General features: G+C 35.0%; 1 protein-coding gene across 8 annotated transcripts in view; it reads right to left on the bottom strand.

Moving 5' to 3' along the window:
• Positions 1-18,359, bottom strand: part of Dmd (dystrophin) — a 2,349,574-nt gene that overhangs the window by 820,803 nt on the left and 1,510,412 nt on the right. For all 8 annotated transcript variants that reach the window (XM_087599109.1, NM_001370876.1, XM_087599108.1 and 5 more), the window contains 1 exon segment: positions 16,840-17,004. In XM_087599109.1, coding sequence (XP_087455235.1) covers positions 16,840-17,004 — 165 coding nt within the window.

Raw genomic sequence — 18,359 nt, 5'->3', positions numbered from 1 at the left:
GAAGAAGGTCTCAGACCTCCTACAACTGGAGATACAGATGACTGTGAGCTGCCTCATGAGCACCTGGAACTAAACCTGAGTCCCCTGAAGGAATATCAATTGTATGCATATATGTGATGTATGATGCATGATGATGTATGAATATATATATATATATATATATATATATATATATATATATATATATATATATATATATAAAGTAAGACTCTCAAGTGAACAACTTTCCAGTTGACTTATCTATTCGCCAAGTGCAGTAACTCCAGTAACTGTGTAAGTCTTTTTATATGTACTTTGCAGTTTCTTCCTATGATGTAAACCATTGGCTATATGATACATGAGGTTTCCTATGCTAACATTGTCACAGGATATTTATCAATCACATTCTTTGCACCTGAAGAGCCATATGAGAACATGCATGTACTAAAAAGTAAGTTGACCTTGGATGAATCTAGATGCTGCACAAACTACTGAACATCAGAATCCCACTGAAGAAAGATGTGTGATTCTGGCTGCTCTGATAACAAATGGTCCTATTACAAACTAGATTTGATATTGAATAGGGTCAGCAGTAGTTTTTGTAGTTGTATCAAAGGAAGGAAAACTTACTTGTATATTTTACAACAATTACTGCTTAGTCCTACATTTTATTTCTGTTTATAGGGCACATTTTGCCATGATTTAATTGACAGCACTGTTATTCGAGACAAATAATATAATGATGCATGCTCTAATCAGTAGTATGTTAGAGATAATTGGGAAGAGACCAAGGTCTGGATATTTAATTAGGACAATATGATTGAACACATGCAAAGTTAATATTAACTACCTTACTTTGTTGAAATCTTACTAAGTGCAAGCACTTCACTATACACTTAACATAAATCATTTAAATTAATAGGATTCAATCTTTACTACAGAGACTTTCAGGATCTGTTACATCATTACTTGGACATAAAACCAAGAGTCATAAAAGTTTAGAAGTCTTGCCTATGATACAAGCTAAGAAGTGGTGGATCTGAGTTGCGAACACAGGGTTATATCGCACAAATGTTGCAAACTGAGTCACTATATGGAGGGTTCTGTGAATTTACCACTCAACTCTAGTATTGTTTTCCCTTATAGGATAGTTTGCAACATCCCTAGTTATATTTACAAGATTCTAGAAAGACTTTTTCCTTCTTTATGTGTACAAAGGAAAATGGCAAAATCTAACACTCATTCATGATAAAATTCCTGGAGATATTAGGGACAAAACTGACATACTTAAAAACACTACAGGCAATTTTTAGCACTTGTATAATCAACATCAAATCAATAAAGAGAAACTCAAAGCAATTCCACTAAAATCAGGAACAAGATAAGTTTACCCACTCTGTTTTTATCCGTTCAATATAAGTAATTGAAGTTTCTGCTAGAATAATAAGACGTGTCAGAGACCAATGGGATACAAAGTAGAAATGAAGAAGTCAAAGTGTCTTTGTTTGCAGATGATATGATAGTATACATGTGTGACTATAAAAATTCCAGTAGGAAATTCATACAGTTGATAAACCCATTCAACAAAGTTCCTGGATACAAGATATGCTAAAAAGAAATTGTATGTTCACCTACATACAATGACAAGCAGACTAAATCAATATCCTTTACAATAGCTTCAAATAATTTAATATATCTTAGGATGGCTCTAACTAGTCAAGTGGAAGACGAACATGACAAAATCTACAAGGATTTTGGAAAAAAACTGAAGATATAGAAGAGGGAAGATCTTCAAGCTCATAGATTGGTAGAATTTATATAGTAAAATGGACATCCTACCAGAGGTAATATATAAATTCAATGCAATCCCCATTCAAATTCCAACACATTTTTTATAGAACTTGAAAGGACAATTCTCAATTTAATATGGAAAAACAAATAAGCAAGCAAACAAAAACAGGATAGCTAAAACAATCCTGAACAACAAAAGACCTACAGGAGGTTCCACTATTCCTGATTTCAAGTTATACTACAGAAAGAGAGTAATGAAAACTTCATGGATTGGCATAAAGAAGATGGGTAGATCACTGGAACTGAATTGAAGTCCCAGATACAACATACACAATGAACACCTGATTTTTTTATAATGAATCCAGAAATACACAATGGAATAAAGGAAGTATGTAAAAATACCTGCTCATTCAACTGGATGTCTACATATGGAAGAATGCAAATAGATTCATATTTAGTACCCTGAACAAAACTCAAGTCCAAAGTTCTTAACAGAAAATCATGTACAATGAACCTCAGAGAAGAGAAAGTGTCAAATAGTCTTGAATGAATTGGCACAGGAAACAATTTTCTAAACAGGACAGTAACAATAAATGCAACCTAATGAAATTGAAAAGCTTCTATAAGGCAAAAGACACTGTCAATAGGTCAAAGCAGAAGCCTACAGAATGGGAATCAACTTTTACCAATGTCATATCAGACATAAGATCAATATGCAAAATATATAAAGAACTCAAGAAACAAGAGACCAAAATCCAAATAATCCAATTATAAAATCTGTACATATTTAAAGAGAGAATCCTCAGTAGAGGACTTTCAGTTGTCTGAGACACAGTTAAAGACATGTTTATCATCCTTACCTAATAGGGAAATGCAAATCAACACTGCTTTGAGATTCCATTGTATACCTATCAGAATAAGCAATATCTAGAACAAAAGTGACAGCTCATGCTGGCAATGATATGGAGAAATTGGACTCATCCACTGCTGTTTGGAGTGCAAACTTATACAGCCACTATGGAAATGAATGTGGTGGTTCCTGAAAAAACTTGAAATCTATCTAGTACAAGATCCAGCTTGGCCTATCGTGATCATATATCCAAAGTTTGCTCCTTGGAAGTGATGGAGGAAACTAGTATAGGTAGACACTGCTGGGATTTGGGAATATTAGGTGTTGTGTATGGCAACTTAGTACAATGCAAACTTCTTGGAATCTATGAAGGTGACCTTAGTGAGGACTCTTAATAGAGAATATAAAGTGCGAAGTGGCCATTTTTGTAGCCAACCAAGGCTTCCAGTGTTGGAACTCATACTCCACTGAGTTTGTGGTCAAGGTGGTCCAGTGGTGATCTGTAAACAAATCAAGGTGATTCTTGGACAAAAGATCACCCTCTGAAACCTGACAGTGGGGCCCAATTGCTGAGGACAACATTCACATAGCTTATTGACTGTAGAGATGTCATTGATGACTTCACCCATTACTCATAGATTCTAGTATCTTTGGCTTGAAAATGTTCATTGTATGATAGGGAAAAGGAAACCTAGACACCAACCAAGCCATAAACCCCTCCACCTAAAATCTATTCTGCCTGGAACATGCATAGGGCAATAGTGATGCAGAACTAGTGAGAGTGGGCAAACAATTTTGTGTTCAGTGGAAACTGGATATCCCAGAAATTTAGAATAGAGCCAAGATGAGCAAAACCAACCAAACCAAACCAACCAACCAAACATGCAAACAAACAACAAACAAAAATTAACCAATGAAATGATTCCTAATGATGTTTTGCTGTACTCATAGATTGGTGTCTTGTCCAGTCATCATCAGAGAGTCTCTTTGCACCTACTTTAATATGCTGCCAGAAGAAGTCTCTCTGATGATGACTGGACAAGACACTAATCTATGAGTACAGAAAAATATCATTAGGAATCATTTCATTTGTTAATTTTGTTTGTTATTTGTTTCCTTGTTTGGTTGTTCGTTTTGTTTTGCTTGGTTTTGCTCATCTTTCTAACTGTTCATGTTTTGTGCTTTTATATGATTTAATACGAATTCCCTCCATTCCTTTTTCTTGTTTACAGTGTCAGTGTCATTTATTCACATAGTCTTTCCAACATAATTTATTAATATTGGTATTATAATCATAAAATTAATTTTAATTTGGTAGAACTTTAACCATAAGAGAATATTTTCTGTTTTTGAGTAAGTTTTCAGTATTTGAAACAATTATGGGTTAGTGGTTTTTGGCTTTCATAGAATAAAGATGTACATGTAACAGAAAGTAATTCTGACATATCTCTGAAACATTTTTCAATATTTTTGTTGTTTCAAACAAAAATAGCAATCTCTATGCAATCCAGAACTTCTGTTGTGTCCATGTGGCAGATGGACATAGTTCTTGGAGTTTGTATAGAAAATATTCATCGAACTTAAAACTTCTATTTTACACCAGAAACCTCATAATAGTATTAAGTAGAGATTAGTGTTATATTCATTGAAAATAGAGAAAAGAACAATTGAGGTCAACTTTATGACTTTTTAAATTTCCTGATAGTGATGTTTTCCTTTTTGTTATTAGGTTTTATACTCAAATTATAGTCATTATATAAAACAACTTTCTAAATTCATCTGTAATTTGTAAAAACAAATGATAGTTACAAAAACTATCAAATGAATAAAAGAATTTAAGTTGTATATTTAAAAATCACAACAAAATCATTGAGTTTTTCATCTTTAATATTTTTTCTTAAATATTTACAGAGAATAAAGCAAATATAAACGATTCTGAAATCCAGGAGAGGAACATGCAATAGAATTATTAGTCTTCTTCTTTGATAAACTCAATGCATAGTTTTCATCTTGTGGCCAGATCATTTAGCCTACCGTCTGTAATTTGTACATCCATAATTGTTACTATTTTTTGTCTTTGGCTAATGTACCATTTTTCATGGGTTTAATGAAAAGCTGATGATAGCATTCTGGGTAAGAAGTTGTGGACATGTTTTTTTAGATGCATATGATTAGAATTCTACTAGAATCCAATAGAAATTTACTATTCAATAAAAGAGTATAAATGCGATTCTGTTCTACAAGTCCACTTGAACATGTACAGGCTTACCCATTCCAGTCACCAAATCCCACATCCCTGATGGACTCCAGGGTACACAGGTGAAATACGTGCCCCGATCTCCATGCCTGCTGAAACCTCACAAAGCCCACCAGATATGGGGTTCTCTCCTATATTATCTGAGTCCCATCTCCTTCCTTATCCATACCTCCACCTGAATTCTCTATTTGATTGGCTTGCCCACTGGCCACCTCATAGTTCTCTCTGTCTCTCAGGATATCTGCTCTAACCAAGGGCACAAGAGGCCTTCGATAACGAGAAAGAAAGTTCTGACTCCTAGGAGGACTGTTCTAATTGGGGACACACATTTCCACCTGCCCCCTGGGAAACCTGTATCAATCCTAACAGCTAACATCAGAGACAGCCAGATTGCAAACGACAAGCACAAGAACATAATCAACAAAAGCCAAAGGCAATATGCTACCATCAGAACCCTGCTCTATCGCTACAGCAAGCCATGGATATCATAATACACCAGAAGAACAAGATTCTGACATTAAATCCCAGCTCATGAAGATGATAGCAGCCTTTAAAGAAGATATAAATAATTCCGTTAAATAAATACAGGAAAACACAGACAAAAAGGATAGAAGCCCCTAAAGAGGAAAAAAATATGCTTCAAGAAATATGTGAAAATACAAACATATGAAGGAAATGAGCAAAATGGTTCAAGATCTAAATATGGAAATAAACAAAAAGTCAATAAACAAAAGAAATAAGAGAATGAAGTGGAAACTACCCAGTTGATGAAGTGGAAGGGCAAACATGCTTTCAAGCAGTGGTTACAGAAGGCTGAGGTTTTGCAGATAATAAAGTCATCCCAGCAATGGCTGCAGGTAAAGGGATACCAGACAAATAATCAAATAACCTCATAAAGACAGTGTCTTTTCTTTGAGTAACTGAAAGGGTGAATCTACATTTTGCCAATACACTACTCTGGGTGAAGCTTCCAACCCAACCAGTGCACCTAAGTATTTGTTACTACTCTTGAAGAAGACCTAAGTTTATTTCCCTAGATTCACATCAGGTTACTCACAACCCCATGTAATTCCAATTCCAGAGGATCAATACCCTCCAGCCTCCACAGGCACTTGCACATACACGGTGCACAGAAACTCATGCAGGAACATGATAATATACAAAAGTAAAACTTTTAAAAACAGATCGTTGTAAGATTTGGTCAAGTGTTTAGTAACCAACTTATGAGAAGAACACTCTGGATGTACAAAAATGCAAAATTTTTGTTGCAGATACAAATAGTAAATTTAGTATACAATAAAATTAAAGACATGACTATTAAGCCAACAATTTGGAGTGTTATCATTATCATATGGGTCTATGAAGGAACCTACAAAGAATTCCCTTCAACACAGTTTTCATCAATACAATACAACTAGAAAGAACGAAGAAATTAGGTGATCATTTGCTGCTAACTGAGTAACCAGGTTGTTTATGTCGTTTCAAAATTTAGATTAATTTTACTTTTCTCTATTATAAAAATATATAAAAACATTTCTTCTTCCTAATTTTATGGTATCCCAAGTTCTATTTTATGTATTCATAAGCAAAATCAATGCTTCTATTCACAACTGATTTATTATACAAATTAAAGAAAATTAAAATGATGTCTTGAATACTGCAAACATATCATAATGTCCAACTTTCTGAGGAAACTTCAGACTGATTTCCAGAGTGGTTGTACCAGTCTGCAATCCCACCAACAGTGGAGGAGTGTTCCTCTTTCTCCACATCCTTACCAGCATTTGCTGTCACCTGAGTTTTTGATCTTAGCCATTCTGACTGGTGTGAGGTGGAATCTCGGGGTTGTTTTGATTTGTATTTCACTTATGACTAAGGATGTTGAACATTTCTTTAGGTGCTTCCCTTGGTCTTGTGAAGGCTTATTTCCCTAGTTTAGTGGAATTCCATGGTGTTGAGGGGGGAGTGGGTGGGAGGGAGTGGGAGCATCTTCATAGAAGAAGGGGTAGGGGTATGGAAGAGGGGGAGAAAGAGGATAACATTTGAAATGTAAATACCTAAAAATATCCAATAAAAATAGTAAATTTTAAAAAAGTAAAAAGGCTTATGATATTTTTACATACTTATAAAATATACGCTTACTCTGAATTTCAAAATATTTAATACTCTAAATTTTTTAGGCTCTTACAGTTTTAAATTATATTTAGATTAAATTTCCCTTTAATTTTTGGTAAATTGTTTTAAACTCTTAAATGCAGGTGGAGGCTAAATTTAGAATAATTTCTTAGTATGAAAATTAAATACTAAAATATTACTTTAAAGTATTTCTCAATGTATTTTATTATAAACCCATTTTACATAAATATATGGCATAGATATTTAAATCTTTCTATGTATACATACATGTGTTTTTCTGCCTTTAAATCACAGAGAACATGAAAATAACTACTTTGCATTTGTTTTCCCCCAGAGCACGTGCATAATCTTCCTGTAAATACCAAACCCACCCTACCATCTCTCATGAAATAAAAATATAATGTTAAGTTTTATTTAGTTATAACTTTTTGGCAGACATTCTTACCATAATGACAGTCATGCCAGCTTTCAGAGAAATTATAATTATGTATTTAGAATTTTAAATGTGTTTCAGTGCTAACTTACCAGATTTAAGGATTTCTTTACAGCCAATATAGTTTAGAGAGCAATGAACATCATTTCCTGACAAAATTACAATCTGATAGTTACTAAGTCAGCAAGGAAGACACTACATAGAAAAGAGAGTCATGGGAGAGTAAAAGCTCATTCATGGGGCTCTTATGTGCTCTATAAGATGGAGTTTATATGTACAACAATGCTAAGCAACCAGAGCTTCCAGGGACTAAGGCACTACCTAAAGACTATACATGGACTGACCCTGGACTCTGACCTCATAGGTAGCAATGAATATCCTAGTAAGAGCACCAGTGGAAGGAGAAGCCCTGGGTCCTGCTAAGACTGAACCCCCAGTGAACTAGACTGATGGGGGGAGGGCGGCAATGGGGGGAGGGTTGGGAGGGGAACACCCATAAGGAAGGGGAGGGGGGAGGGGGATGTTTGCCCGGATACCGGGAAAGGGAATAACACTTGAAATGTATATAAGAAATACTCAAGTTAATAAAAATAATAATAATAATTTACAAATAAAAAAAGATGGAGTTTCTCTTATTTATCAATTAGGGTGACAGCCTGTAGAAGAGCAGGAGGGAGAAAAAGGAATCAGAAAGTACAGATTATTTATCTGAGAGATGATGGTTCAGACAATGAGACTGGATAAATTGGTGTGTTTAGGATGAGACCTTTTCCCTCACTGCTTAATGAGGAAGAGAATTGTGCGGTTCACAGAGACATAATAGAGAACCTGCTTACTATGAATAAGTACAGAATTAAGACATACTACCAAACTACTCTGCATACATAATATAGGTATGGCTATTTGTGTACTTAAAAATCCATAATGGATTTGCTGGAGAGATTGCTCAGCAGTTAAGAGCACTAACCTTCTCCAGAGGTTCTGAGTTAAATTCCTAGCAAACCACATGTTGGATCACAACCATCTGTAATGTGATCTGATGCCCTCTTCTGGTGTGTCCGAAGAGAGTGACAATGTACTCACATTCATAAAACAAAGAAACAAATGAACAGTAAAAAAAATGCATAACAGATCTAATCAAGGTCCTAATTTCATTCCTATGATAAAAACTATGACCCAAAGCAATATGGGAAAGAAAGGGCTTATTTGGTGTATGCATTCTGATCAAAGTGCCTCATGGGAGTAAGTCAGCAGGAACCCAAAACAGAAACCTGGAGGCAGGAACTGAAGCAGAAGCTATGGAGGAATGCACATAATGACTTGCTCCTCATGGCAATCTCAGCTTAACTTCCCACATAACTACACACATTTTCCTGGGGTTAGCACCAACCACAGTGAGCTGGGCCCTCTCACATCAGCCATTACTCAAGAAATTCCACCTACAGCCTGCTCTTAGGGAGGCATTTCTTAAGTGTTATTCCTTCTGGACCCTAGCATGTGTCAAAGTTTCTCTCTCTCTCTCTCTCTCTCTCTCTCTCTCTCTCTCTCTCTCTCTCTCTCTCTCACACACACACACACACACACACACTCACTCACAAATCTATAGACTAGCAATAATAGTGAAGTATATTTTGCAATATTCCTGGGTTATTCCATTACTGTGAACTTTGAGATGTATAGTCCTATGTAGCACATATTGTTTGAGGAATGGATCAATGTTAACTCCAAATATCATTGCATCTCCATATAAATATTATGAACATTTCAGTGATAGTAGCTTTATAAATAAGCATCTTAGTGAATATAGCTTTTTCAGAAAATGCAATGTTTGAATCTTTTAAAAATATATTTATATATTATATAGTATTGAATATTGCAATTTGCAAGTAGATAGATGGCATTTCTCAGTGTATATGAACTCATTACTGTTATGTACCAATATACTCATTGCTCCCATAGTGGTAATTTCTTAACTCAAAACCTTCATATTTAATTTCAATTTTTTTTCTATCCTGCATTTTGTCTCACTATCAAAGCCATCTCTTTGGTAATATGGTAGCAAACCAGGTGGTCCATTCATTCACTTACACCAAAAATGTCTAATAACTTGAAAATATTCTAATTTTCCCCCTTTATGTATATTCATAAAGGGACACTAGCCATGTTAAGGGCAGAGATTTTTGTAGTTTTCATTTTAAAATGATAACATTGCTTCTGATGTTCTCTCATTAACTTCCCGCAAAGTATCATTACCTACAATTACTTTTAATGGAGCAGTTAAAGATCACTAAAAAGAAAAAAACTCTAGTGTTCCGTAAAAGTATGGTGTGAAGGAAGCAAAAATAGTTTCTGGGTGACAAAATGACTTTAAGTTATATCTAGAGCAAAATTATAATGTAGGAGAGGCAAAGTCTTTTTTGGAAGAAAATTGTTTAATATTGGTGAGGGAAAATTAAAACTGGGATCTTTAATTCTATTGAGTTTATTTCTTGTATGTCAAAAGGAATAATATTCTGACTGCAAAGAACAAAGCAGAAAATACTGACAGCAAAGTAATGCCCAAGAGGAGTAAAGAGATTAGAGAGCCCCAATCTACTCAAAATTAACTCTCAAGATTTAGATAAATTATATCTCAGGGTACTAATAAATCTAGCCACCCAAATGGCAAGCCACCATGGGTGCACCTGAAGAATAAAATCAAGTAGTTTGTGGTTTAATAAGAAAAAATAAGGTGTGGAAATAAAATTGAAACTTTCTAAGTAGTTATTTTAGACACGACTGGAAAACAAAAGGTAGGGAGAAACCCAGAGCCTGTGATTCCTAAATTCTCAGAAAGTTTTAGTCAGCTGCTGAAGGGCAACACACAAGCAACCTTGTTGTCATCATTACATACTGTAAAATAGGTTTAAAAAAAAGAAATGAACATTCAAAACTGTAATTGTGCTATAAATTTTCATTAAAGTGAACATCTTTCTAAGATTATTTGTTATGAATGACAAGGATGATTTGTCCTTTACGTTAAAATTGGTCTTGATGGTCTCAGATTACAACCTTAAAGCTAGAAACAATTGGTCATTTGAAATATTTGCTGTAGAGAAGAACCGTGATCCTACTTTAAGTCATAAAGTGCATTTGTTTCCTTTTTTTGAAATAGATGGGTAACTAAAGGAGAAATCTGGAAAGAAATTAGTTAAGAGTGTGTACAAAGGGAAGATGTAATGATTTGGAGACACTTGAAAAAAATTATCCTCACTCAAAGCAGAATATAAGTTAAAAAGATAGTGAGTTTGCACCATCCTCCTTGAATAAAGAATGTTGATGATTCTTCAAAATGGTTCAGGGACCATATAAAATATCTTCCTGATACTGATGAAAGTTCCTTGAAGAGCCACTATATCTAAAAGTCAAAGTTCATTCTCTGAGGATATTGTGACATCCTTTTAAAACACTGACTATACAACATGGCATATGTGTTAGCATCAATATACTTCATACTTGGAGTCTAATAATACAATATGCCTACTCTAAGCAACTTGAGATTGAGTAGCTCCTTAATTTAAGACAGCATAATCCATCAATATATGGCTTGTTGGCAGAATAGAAATTTCATTCATACTTAAAAGGGTTTACTGGGGGATTGGTACGAACAGATTTTGTGTTTGTTTAAATAATACATACAAAATGTTAGACTATATGCTTGCTGACAATATAAATGCATACCAAGTAGATAGGAAACAAACTAGCAATAAATTTATAACTAGTTGAAAATTCTACTTAAAGTAAGTTTATGTTAAATTAGAAAGTGGTTTTCTGATTTGTGCTGTAGTGCTCAGAGGTTTTGGGATTCAATCTATTAAAGATGATTTTTTTGCATTGATAAAGTTATAGAAGAGGTATATTAAATTATCTTATATAATCTGAATTTTAAAAGAAAACTGCCAGATACTCCAATTATATTTAATTATTTATAAGTGCTTTAATATAATTGATTAATATACTCTTTGGGTTAATATTTAATGGTGTCTGTTACATTATATCAGAAAAAAAAACCCTAAAGACTCCCTCTCTTTATTCCTATGATCAAATATATTGACAGATATATTGTAGTAGGAAGCAGAACAATCAGAATTTAGTGAGAAAAGGCCATGTATAGGAGAACTTTTTCCCAGAAAGACAACTGCACATTTAAATGAACCCAAAATTAGGCAAAAAGTGAGGTTATTTCTTGATGTTGCCCTGGAAAAAGAATGAATCAATGGGGTTGGGTGCCTCACTCCTTTAATAGCAGCAGAGGCAAAGGGATCTCTGTGAGATTGTGGCCAGTTTGATCTATTTAGTGTGTTCCAGGCTAACAAAGGCAACATAATGTGACCCTGTCTCAGAATCAAACCAGAAACAATGGAATATATCATGAAATGTCACACGCATGTCTTAATTAAGGGTGGAGAACCTCAGTTAATACACTTGAGTACAGGGTTTACAAACACTTTTACATCTAAGTCCACGAAATAAATAACAAGAAAAATGGGAGAAATGTCATATCAATAATGAAGAACATGATATATGATAAATTATTCCATGTAAAGCACAATGGTGATGTATGTACTTCAGGAATGAGTGCAGCGAGTTCAGTGACTGTGGTGAGATGAACTTGATGATTCTTAAGCAGTGTAATGAATATCAAACCAGGGATCAAGTTGTCCCCTTTTCCTTCCTAGAGAATGATCTTCAGACTGATGGATTTCCCTGGATTTATGTAAAGACTATTTTAGTGATATGAGCGCAGGAATGGTATGAGTGGATTTGTTTTCCAGATTCTGCCACTTTGAGACTTTTGGCTGGTTCTGTTACCATGATAAATTATTTTGCCATTTTAATTTCACCACCCACTATTTGGCCTACGAGAGTTCTCCCCACTCACAAGAACAACTCTTTGGAATATAACAATGGTCATTGCTTCCGAGACATACTCATTCAAAAGTAAAAGTATAACTCAAAACAGTGGTAATTAAAATGTTTTGAATCAAGTAATCACTAAGCTAACACTTGCTCATTTCATTAATAAACTTGTTTCTGATAAAACACCTCCTGACTATATTTGATATTTATTAGTCACAAACTTAGCATGTCTAGCTATTACTAGCTATGGATGTTAATAAATACAAATACAAATCAATTTAATGGAGTTAAAAATATTGAGAGAGCTTTACTGTCACAAGAAATTGTTTCTAAAAGTCGAAGTTCATAGATATATTAGTCATACAAAATATAAAATAGTAATTAATAAAAGATACTGTAGCATAAATACATACTATATTAGGATATAATGTTTTGAGGGAAGTAAAATGAAAATGTGATATAAAGAAGAAGCATATCATAAAATTTCTATTTATAAAAGATAAGTTTGTTCATGCATTTTAAGTGTACGATGGTAGATAATATATTATTATGATGTTTAGATCACATTGGATACATTCAGAGGAGCAAAACAGTACATTTTATTTTATTTTGATTTATTTATAATTTTTATTTTTTGAGAACTTCATCCATGAGTACGCTGTATTTACATTTTGCCCTTCTTTCTCTATCTCCTTCTACTCTCTTCCCTTCTGCTCTCTCTCAGATTCTTCTATAAACACACACACACACACACACACACACACACACACACACACACACACACACACACAAACAGAGAGACAGAGAGAGAGAGAGAGAGAGAGAGAGAATTTGTGTTTATTCATTTTCCTCACTGTCACTACACAAGTGCCGAAATAAAGTCTCTCTTGCCTGTTAAATTGTCCACTACTGGTTTTCCCTGGTAGTACTCATTGCAATGTGAATGCATGATTCAGTTATTTACTTATTGTACTAGTCAGCTATTAGGATTGTTATTTCTCTGTGAATTTGACATTATAGACAATTAGATTTCTAACATGGTAAGGAAGAGCCAGCATGTTGAGTTTATTTATAGACCACAAAAGAAAAGCCATTCTTGAGCAATGAAACACCACCTCTGTCATCAATATGCAAATAGCCCATTTACTAAGCTTTACCAGAGTGAATTACGTATTTCCTCTACCTGCTATTTCCATAAAAAGTTTAGAAAGCAGTAGTTAGACTAATATATGTCAGATAAACAGTCTACCTCTAGCTCATTATTGAAAGCTTTCATTAAAGATTAAAAGCATAAGACCCTTTATAGAAATTCTAAACTGGTCCCTGGATCTTAGCATTCAATTATCATTTGTGAAATTTGAAATCAACATAGTTTATGTCTAAATTGAGAGTACATTTGAAAATCAAAATTCAAAGGCATGCCTTCTAGAGGGCTGACTGATGGGAAAGGGCTGTGATTATGCCTCATTTTCACCCTCTACATCACCATCTCATTGATTATGTGTCTCAGCTTGCTAAGGGTTCTGTGAGGTGATTTTCAAGATGAATATTGCTATTTGCAGGATTTCTTGAATAGGAATATTTCAGGAGTAAATTGCACAAACCAAGTGATGTGCAGTCAATTTTCACTCCAGCATAAACAATGTATTAGAACAGATCCCTTAAACCTCTTCTTTCTTTCTTTCTTTCTTTCTTTCTTTCTTTCTTTCTTTCTTTCTTTCTTTCTTTCTTTCTCTCTCTCTCTCTCTCTCTCTCTCTCTCTCTCTCTCTCTCTCTTTCTTTCTTTCTTTCTTTCTTTCTTTCAAAAAAAAAACCTTGGGTTTCATTCCATATCTTCCTGCATTTCATCAATAAGGATCAAATGCCAGGCAGGCAACTCTGAAGCTCATGTAGGACATTGTATATTCTTTTTCTTTCTAACAGGTGCTCAGAGTTGATGAGAAAAAATTAATGACCTGAATGGCAGGGTGCCAGATCCTTTACTCCTGAGATTACCATGACCCCCACACAGAAAAAGAAAGGTTCTTTAAATGAAGGAAATGGAGCCAGGATTTAGCTAGCTTCCTTCATATCTAATTTCTTTGCAATGACTTATAACTGAGATTTTAAAAAAGCAGTTTAATTGTTTGTGTTAAAAAGTTGGCATGTTCTTCAAACCAATTAGAAGCTTTATTTTATTTTTTTATTTGGGGTAAAGTGCAAGAAATAATAACCCATTTTATCATTTTTAAATTTGAAAGTAAACATGTAATTTCTTCAAGGAAAGGAATATACAGCAAGCCTAAAGACTAGAATCCATAATTAAAGCAAAAAGAGAAAAGGTGTAATCTTAATAAAACATTTATTAGAGAATGGAGACAGAAGCTGGACATAGAGAGATAAAGAATTGATTATTACTAACAGAGTTAACTATTTTGATTACAAACCAAGGATTTTGCAATTACTGGGAGAAGCTCTCCAGTTAAGAGACACATGTTCATATGTCCTCTTGGGTCTGAATACAGACACAAGCAGAGGAAAGAGCCTTAAGGAATATTTTTTTTTAAATCTACACTCCAAAGATGAAAAACAAAATGGAACAAGACAAAACAATAAAAAACCACGAAACTCAGAATGTGTGAGGAATATACCAAAGAGTTTTCTGCACAGCAAGAAGCAGCTGTTTCTTCCCTTGGTGATTTAAACTAAGCTGTAGGAAGTAAATAGCACGACATCAAAACACTGCACAGCAGTGAGAGAAGTGACATGTGGCTTTGATAATGAAGTTCATTAACACAGAAAAGAGTGCCTTTTCTGCAGACTCTAAGACCTATTTGTCAGAAACCTGTGTGCTGTTGATAAACAACAACTGGTGTGACTTTTAAGTATCTGAGACCTAATTGGGGACAGGAAGGGATGGCAGTGATCAGACTAAACTCACTTTGGTCAACTCAATAAGATCTATTTGTGTCATGCGATTTTATTTTCCTTTTCATACATATGGGCAAAGATAGCCCACATTGAGTAGCTACTTTTTTTTTTTAGAAAAGACACACTTTTTACCTATGTGTTACAAAGTTTACAAAACTAAACATAGTTCCTAGTTGGGAGGAAAGAATTTGTGCCCTTTCTTATTTGCCATATGAAATCAATGACTTAAAGAAAATACTAGATCCAACATAATGGTGATCTGGCTCAATTTATGGTACATTTGGGTCAAGTATCCGTACTGTCTTAGTGAGGTGGTTTATTCAGTAGAGAAGCAACCAGACTTAATGAGATGCATCACTGTTAATTACACGAATGTCAACTATATCTGAGGATGTCGTGCACTAGCTAACTGGGAAAACAGACTCCTTGAAGGGGTGGCATCCTTGCACTGACGCTGGACTTTGTCCAGTCATCCCTTGTGACCATGCATGCATGGCTCAGGCTAGGATGGCTCAGGCATCAGAATCCATGTCTTAAGAGTCAGGAGCTCCCATACATCATTGATGTATGGGCTGTATTGTAGTTGTCTTCTATATATATACTTTAAAGTTAACTGAATTTGTTACTGGATAAAGGTCATTGCTACTCATGAGTTTGATTGTCAGACTGAATTGCAGGCCATGGCAGTGAGTGAGCAGCCTGAATTTTTACTGGGGATGTGATGTTTACCTGTGACTTACAAAGTACCATGTGTTCTCAGTGCACAGCTATAACAGAGTGGTCGATGAAAACATCAGGAAAGCAAGGTAAAAGGAAAACACTGCACTTTGCAAATATAACTCAATTTAGCTGGAACAAACCTCTCTACCACTCTCTTAATTTTATTCTGTCTTTAAAACACACTGTTCTCAAACGTTTAGGGTGCGAACTTTAGATAATAATCAGTTGTATATAGGATATCTATAAATATATACATATTAAGTGTAGTTAAGCAAAGATGGAAAATGGACTATCCTAACAAATAGGATGTGTATGTTATTGTGAGCATTTAAATAAAGATTTCTAGTAAATTCTGAGAGAAGCAGGAAATGCTAGTCAAAGAATCATTACAATAACACCAATGATAATGTTAAAATAATTCTCTACTTGACAAAAATTTAGTAAGTCTTCTGAGTCTTCCTTAGCCATATCTTTATGCTGATAGAAAAAAACCCAAAAACCCTACTATATTAGTTTACTAAGGATCAACTTCAAATTAAATTCTTCATTCTCTAGTATCTAGGTGCTTTCTGCTCATTCTGGCCTGTCTTCAGGAATATCCCTATTCATTTAACCAGAATCTTCTCTACCCCAATTGCTTCCACTAACTCTGCTCCTGGACAAAGAATTCCTATTTTCCATTTGGAATTTAGACATGCTCCCTGTCTCAAACTCTATTTTATAAACTCCATTTCAGAGATTGCTGTATTTATTATGATGAATTTAATACTGTTTTCCTTGTCCTGTTTTAAGGAGTGATGAGATTCAAAGAAATCATCAAGAGCCATCCTGCCAGAAACGAAAATATAAGCAAGAGGTACCCACCTTCAGGTCAAATGGTCCTGGCTGACTTGGTTGGTTATAAATTTCCAACTGGTTTCGAATAGGAGAGAGCCACAGAAGCAGGTGATCTAGCTGCTCTTCAAACTGCCTAAAATCTTTTATGTGAACCTCAAGTTCTCCTTGTTTCTCAGGTAAAGCTCTGGAAACCTGAAAGTAGAAAAAAGATAAATAATTCTCATGGTATATATTAAAAATGGCGAAAGAATTAAAAAGGAGATATTTTATCAATTTGTTGATCTGTTTATTCAACAATGTGTTACTATTTACATATATGCCGTGTTCAAAGGTAATTAACATATTTGGAATCATTGGATAATACTCAATCATTGTATATAGTATAGACACTAATGACTTTTTGTAAATGTATAGTATATGTCAACTGTGGTGTTTCACAATTGTGACACTATTACTGAAGCTATTTTGTGCTTACACTCAGGAGCCTATCATGGCTGCCCTCCAAGAGGCCCAACAATCAGCAATAAGAATCAGATGCAATACTGTGAATCCAACCAATAGACAGAAACCAGGGAGAAGCTGAGGAGGAGGGTGACCCAAATGGAAGACCAGCAGTCTCAACTAACCCAACCCCTGAGATCTTTCTGACCTACCAACTAGGCAGCATACAATAGCTGATGTGAGGCCCCTGACACATATAAAGCAAAGGACTGCCTGGTCCGGCCTCAGATGCACCTAACCCTTGAGAGACTTGAGGACCCAGGGAGTAGGAAGTTCTGGTGAGGTTAGGGAGCATTCTCTTGGAGATTGGGGAGAAAGAATAATAGGAGGAACTGTTGAATGGTGGACCGGAGGGAGATAATGACTGGACTATACAAAAAAGATGATGATGATGATGATGATGATGATGGTGGTGGTGGTGGTGATGATGATGATGATGATGATGATGATACAAATAACAATGCCACATAGCCTCAGAAAAATAGAACTTCAAAGTCTCTTCTTTGTAGTACAGGAATTAAAGTGATAGAGCATGTACAATAACCATCTGAGGACCGATATCCACCCAGGGCACTTGCTGTGCTAAGAAGTACATTATGAAATATTCATTGAGAAAAGAGTATCATTTCCAGGGTGTTCTGATCTCTCTAAGGTGTACGGTGTCCTTGGTTGGTGAGAATAGCAACCTCACAGTCCAGGTGCTCAGCTGAAGCAGAGTTATCATCAATACTCAAAGTAGCGATCTGAAACACTAGCCTAAGTTTAAGATAAGCTATGCAGTGGCAACATAACACAGGAGATCTAAGGAATGAGAGAAAACTCTGAACTCTGCCTGCCTTATACTTGCATGCAAGGGGTTCAAGTTTTCCACATATCCTGGGTAGCAGGAAAAAGACATGGGATAAAACAAGAAGGAAGAGCTGTCTTAGAACCTGCCTGAGCATCGAATGAGCTCTCTAGTTAACAAGGTGGAATCTTGCAGGACATAGCAGGAACTGCCTGTGAGCCCCACATTCATGATACTGAAGCAAAAAGAAAGCAAGTGA

This window comes from Rattus norvegicus, chromosome X (assembly GCF_021556685.1).
Source record: "Rattus norvegicus strain SHRSP/BbbUtx chromosome X, alternate assembly SHRSP_T2T, whole genome shotgun sequence".
NCBI classification, from domain to species: Eukaryota; Metazoa; Chordata; class Mammalia; order Rodentia; family Muridae; genus Rattus; species Rattus norvegicus.
This window is presented reverse-complemented; position numbering and strand designations above follow the sequence as displayed.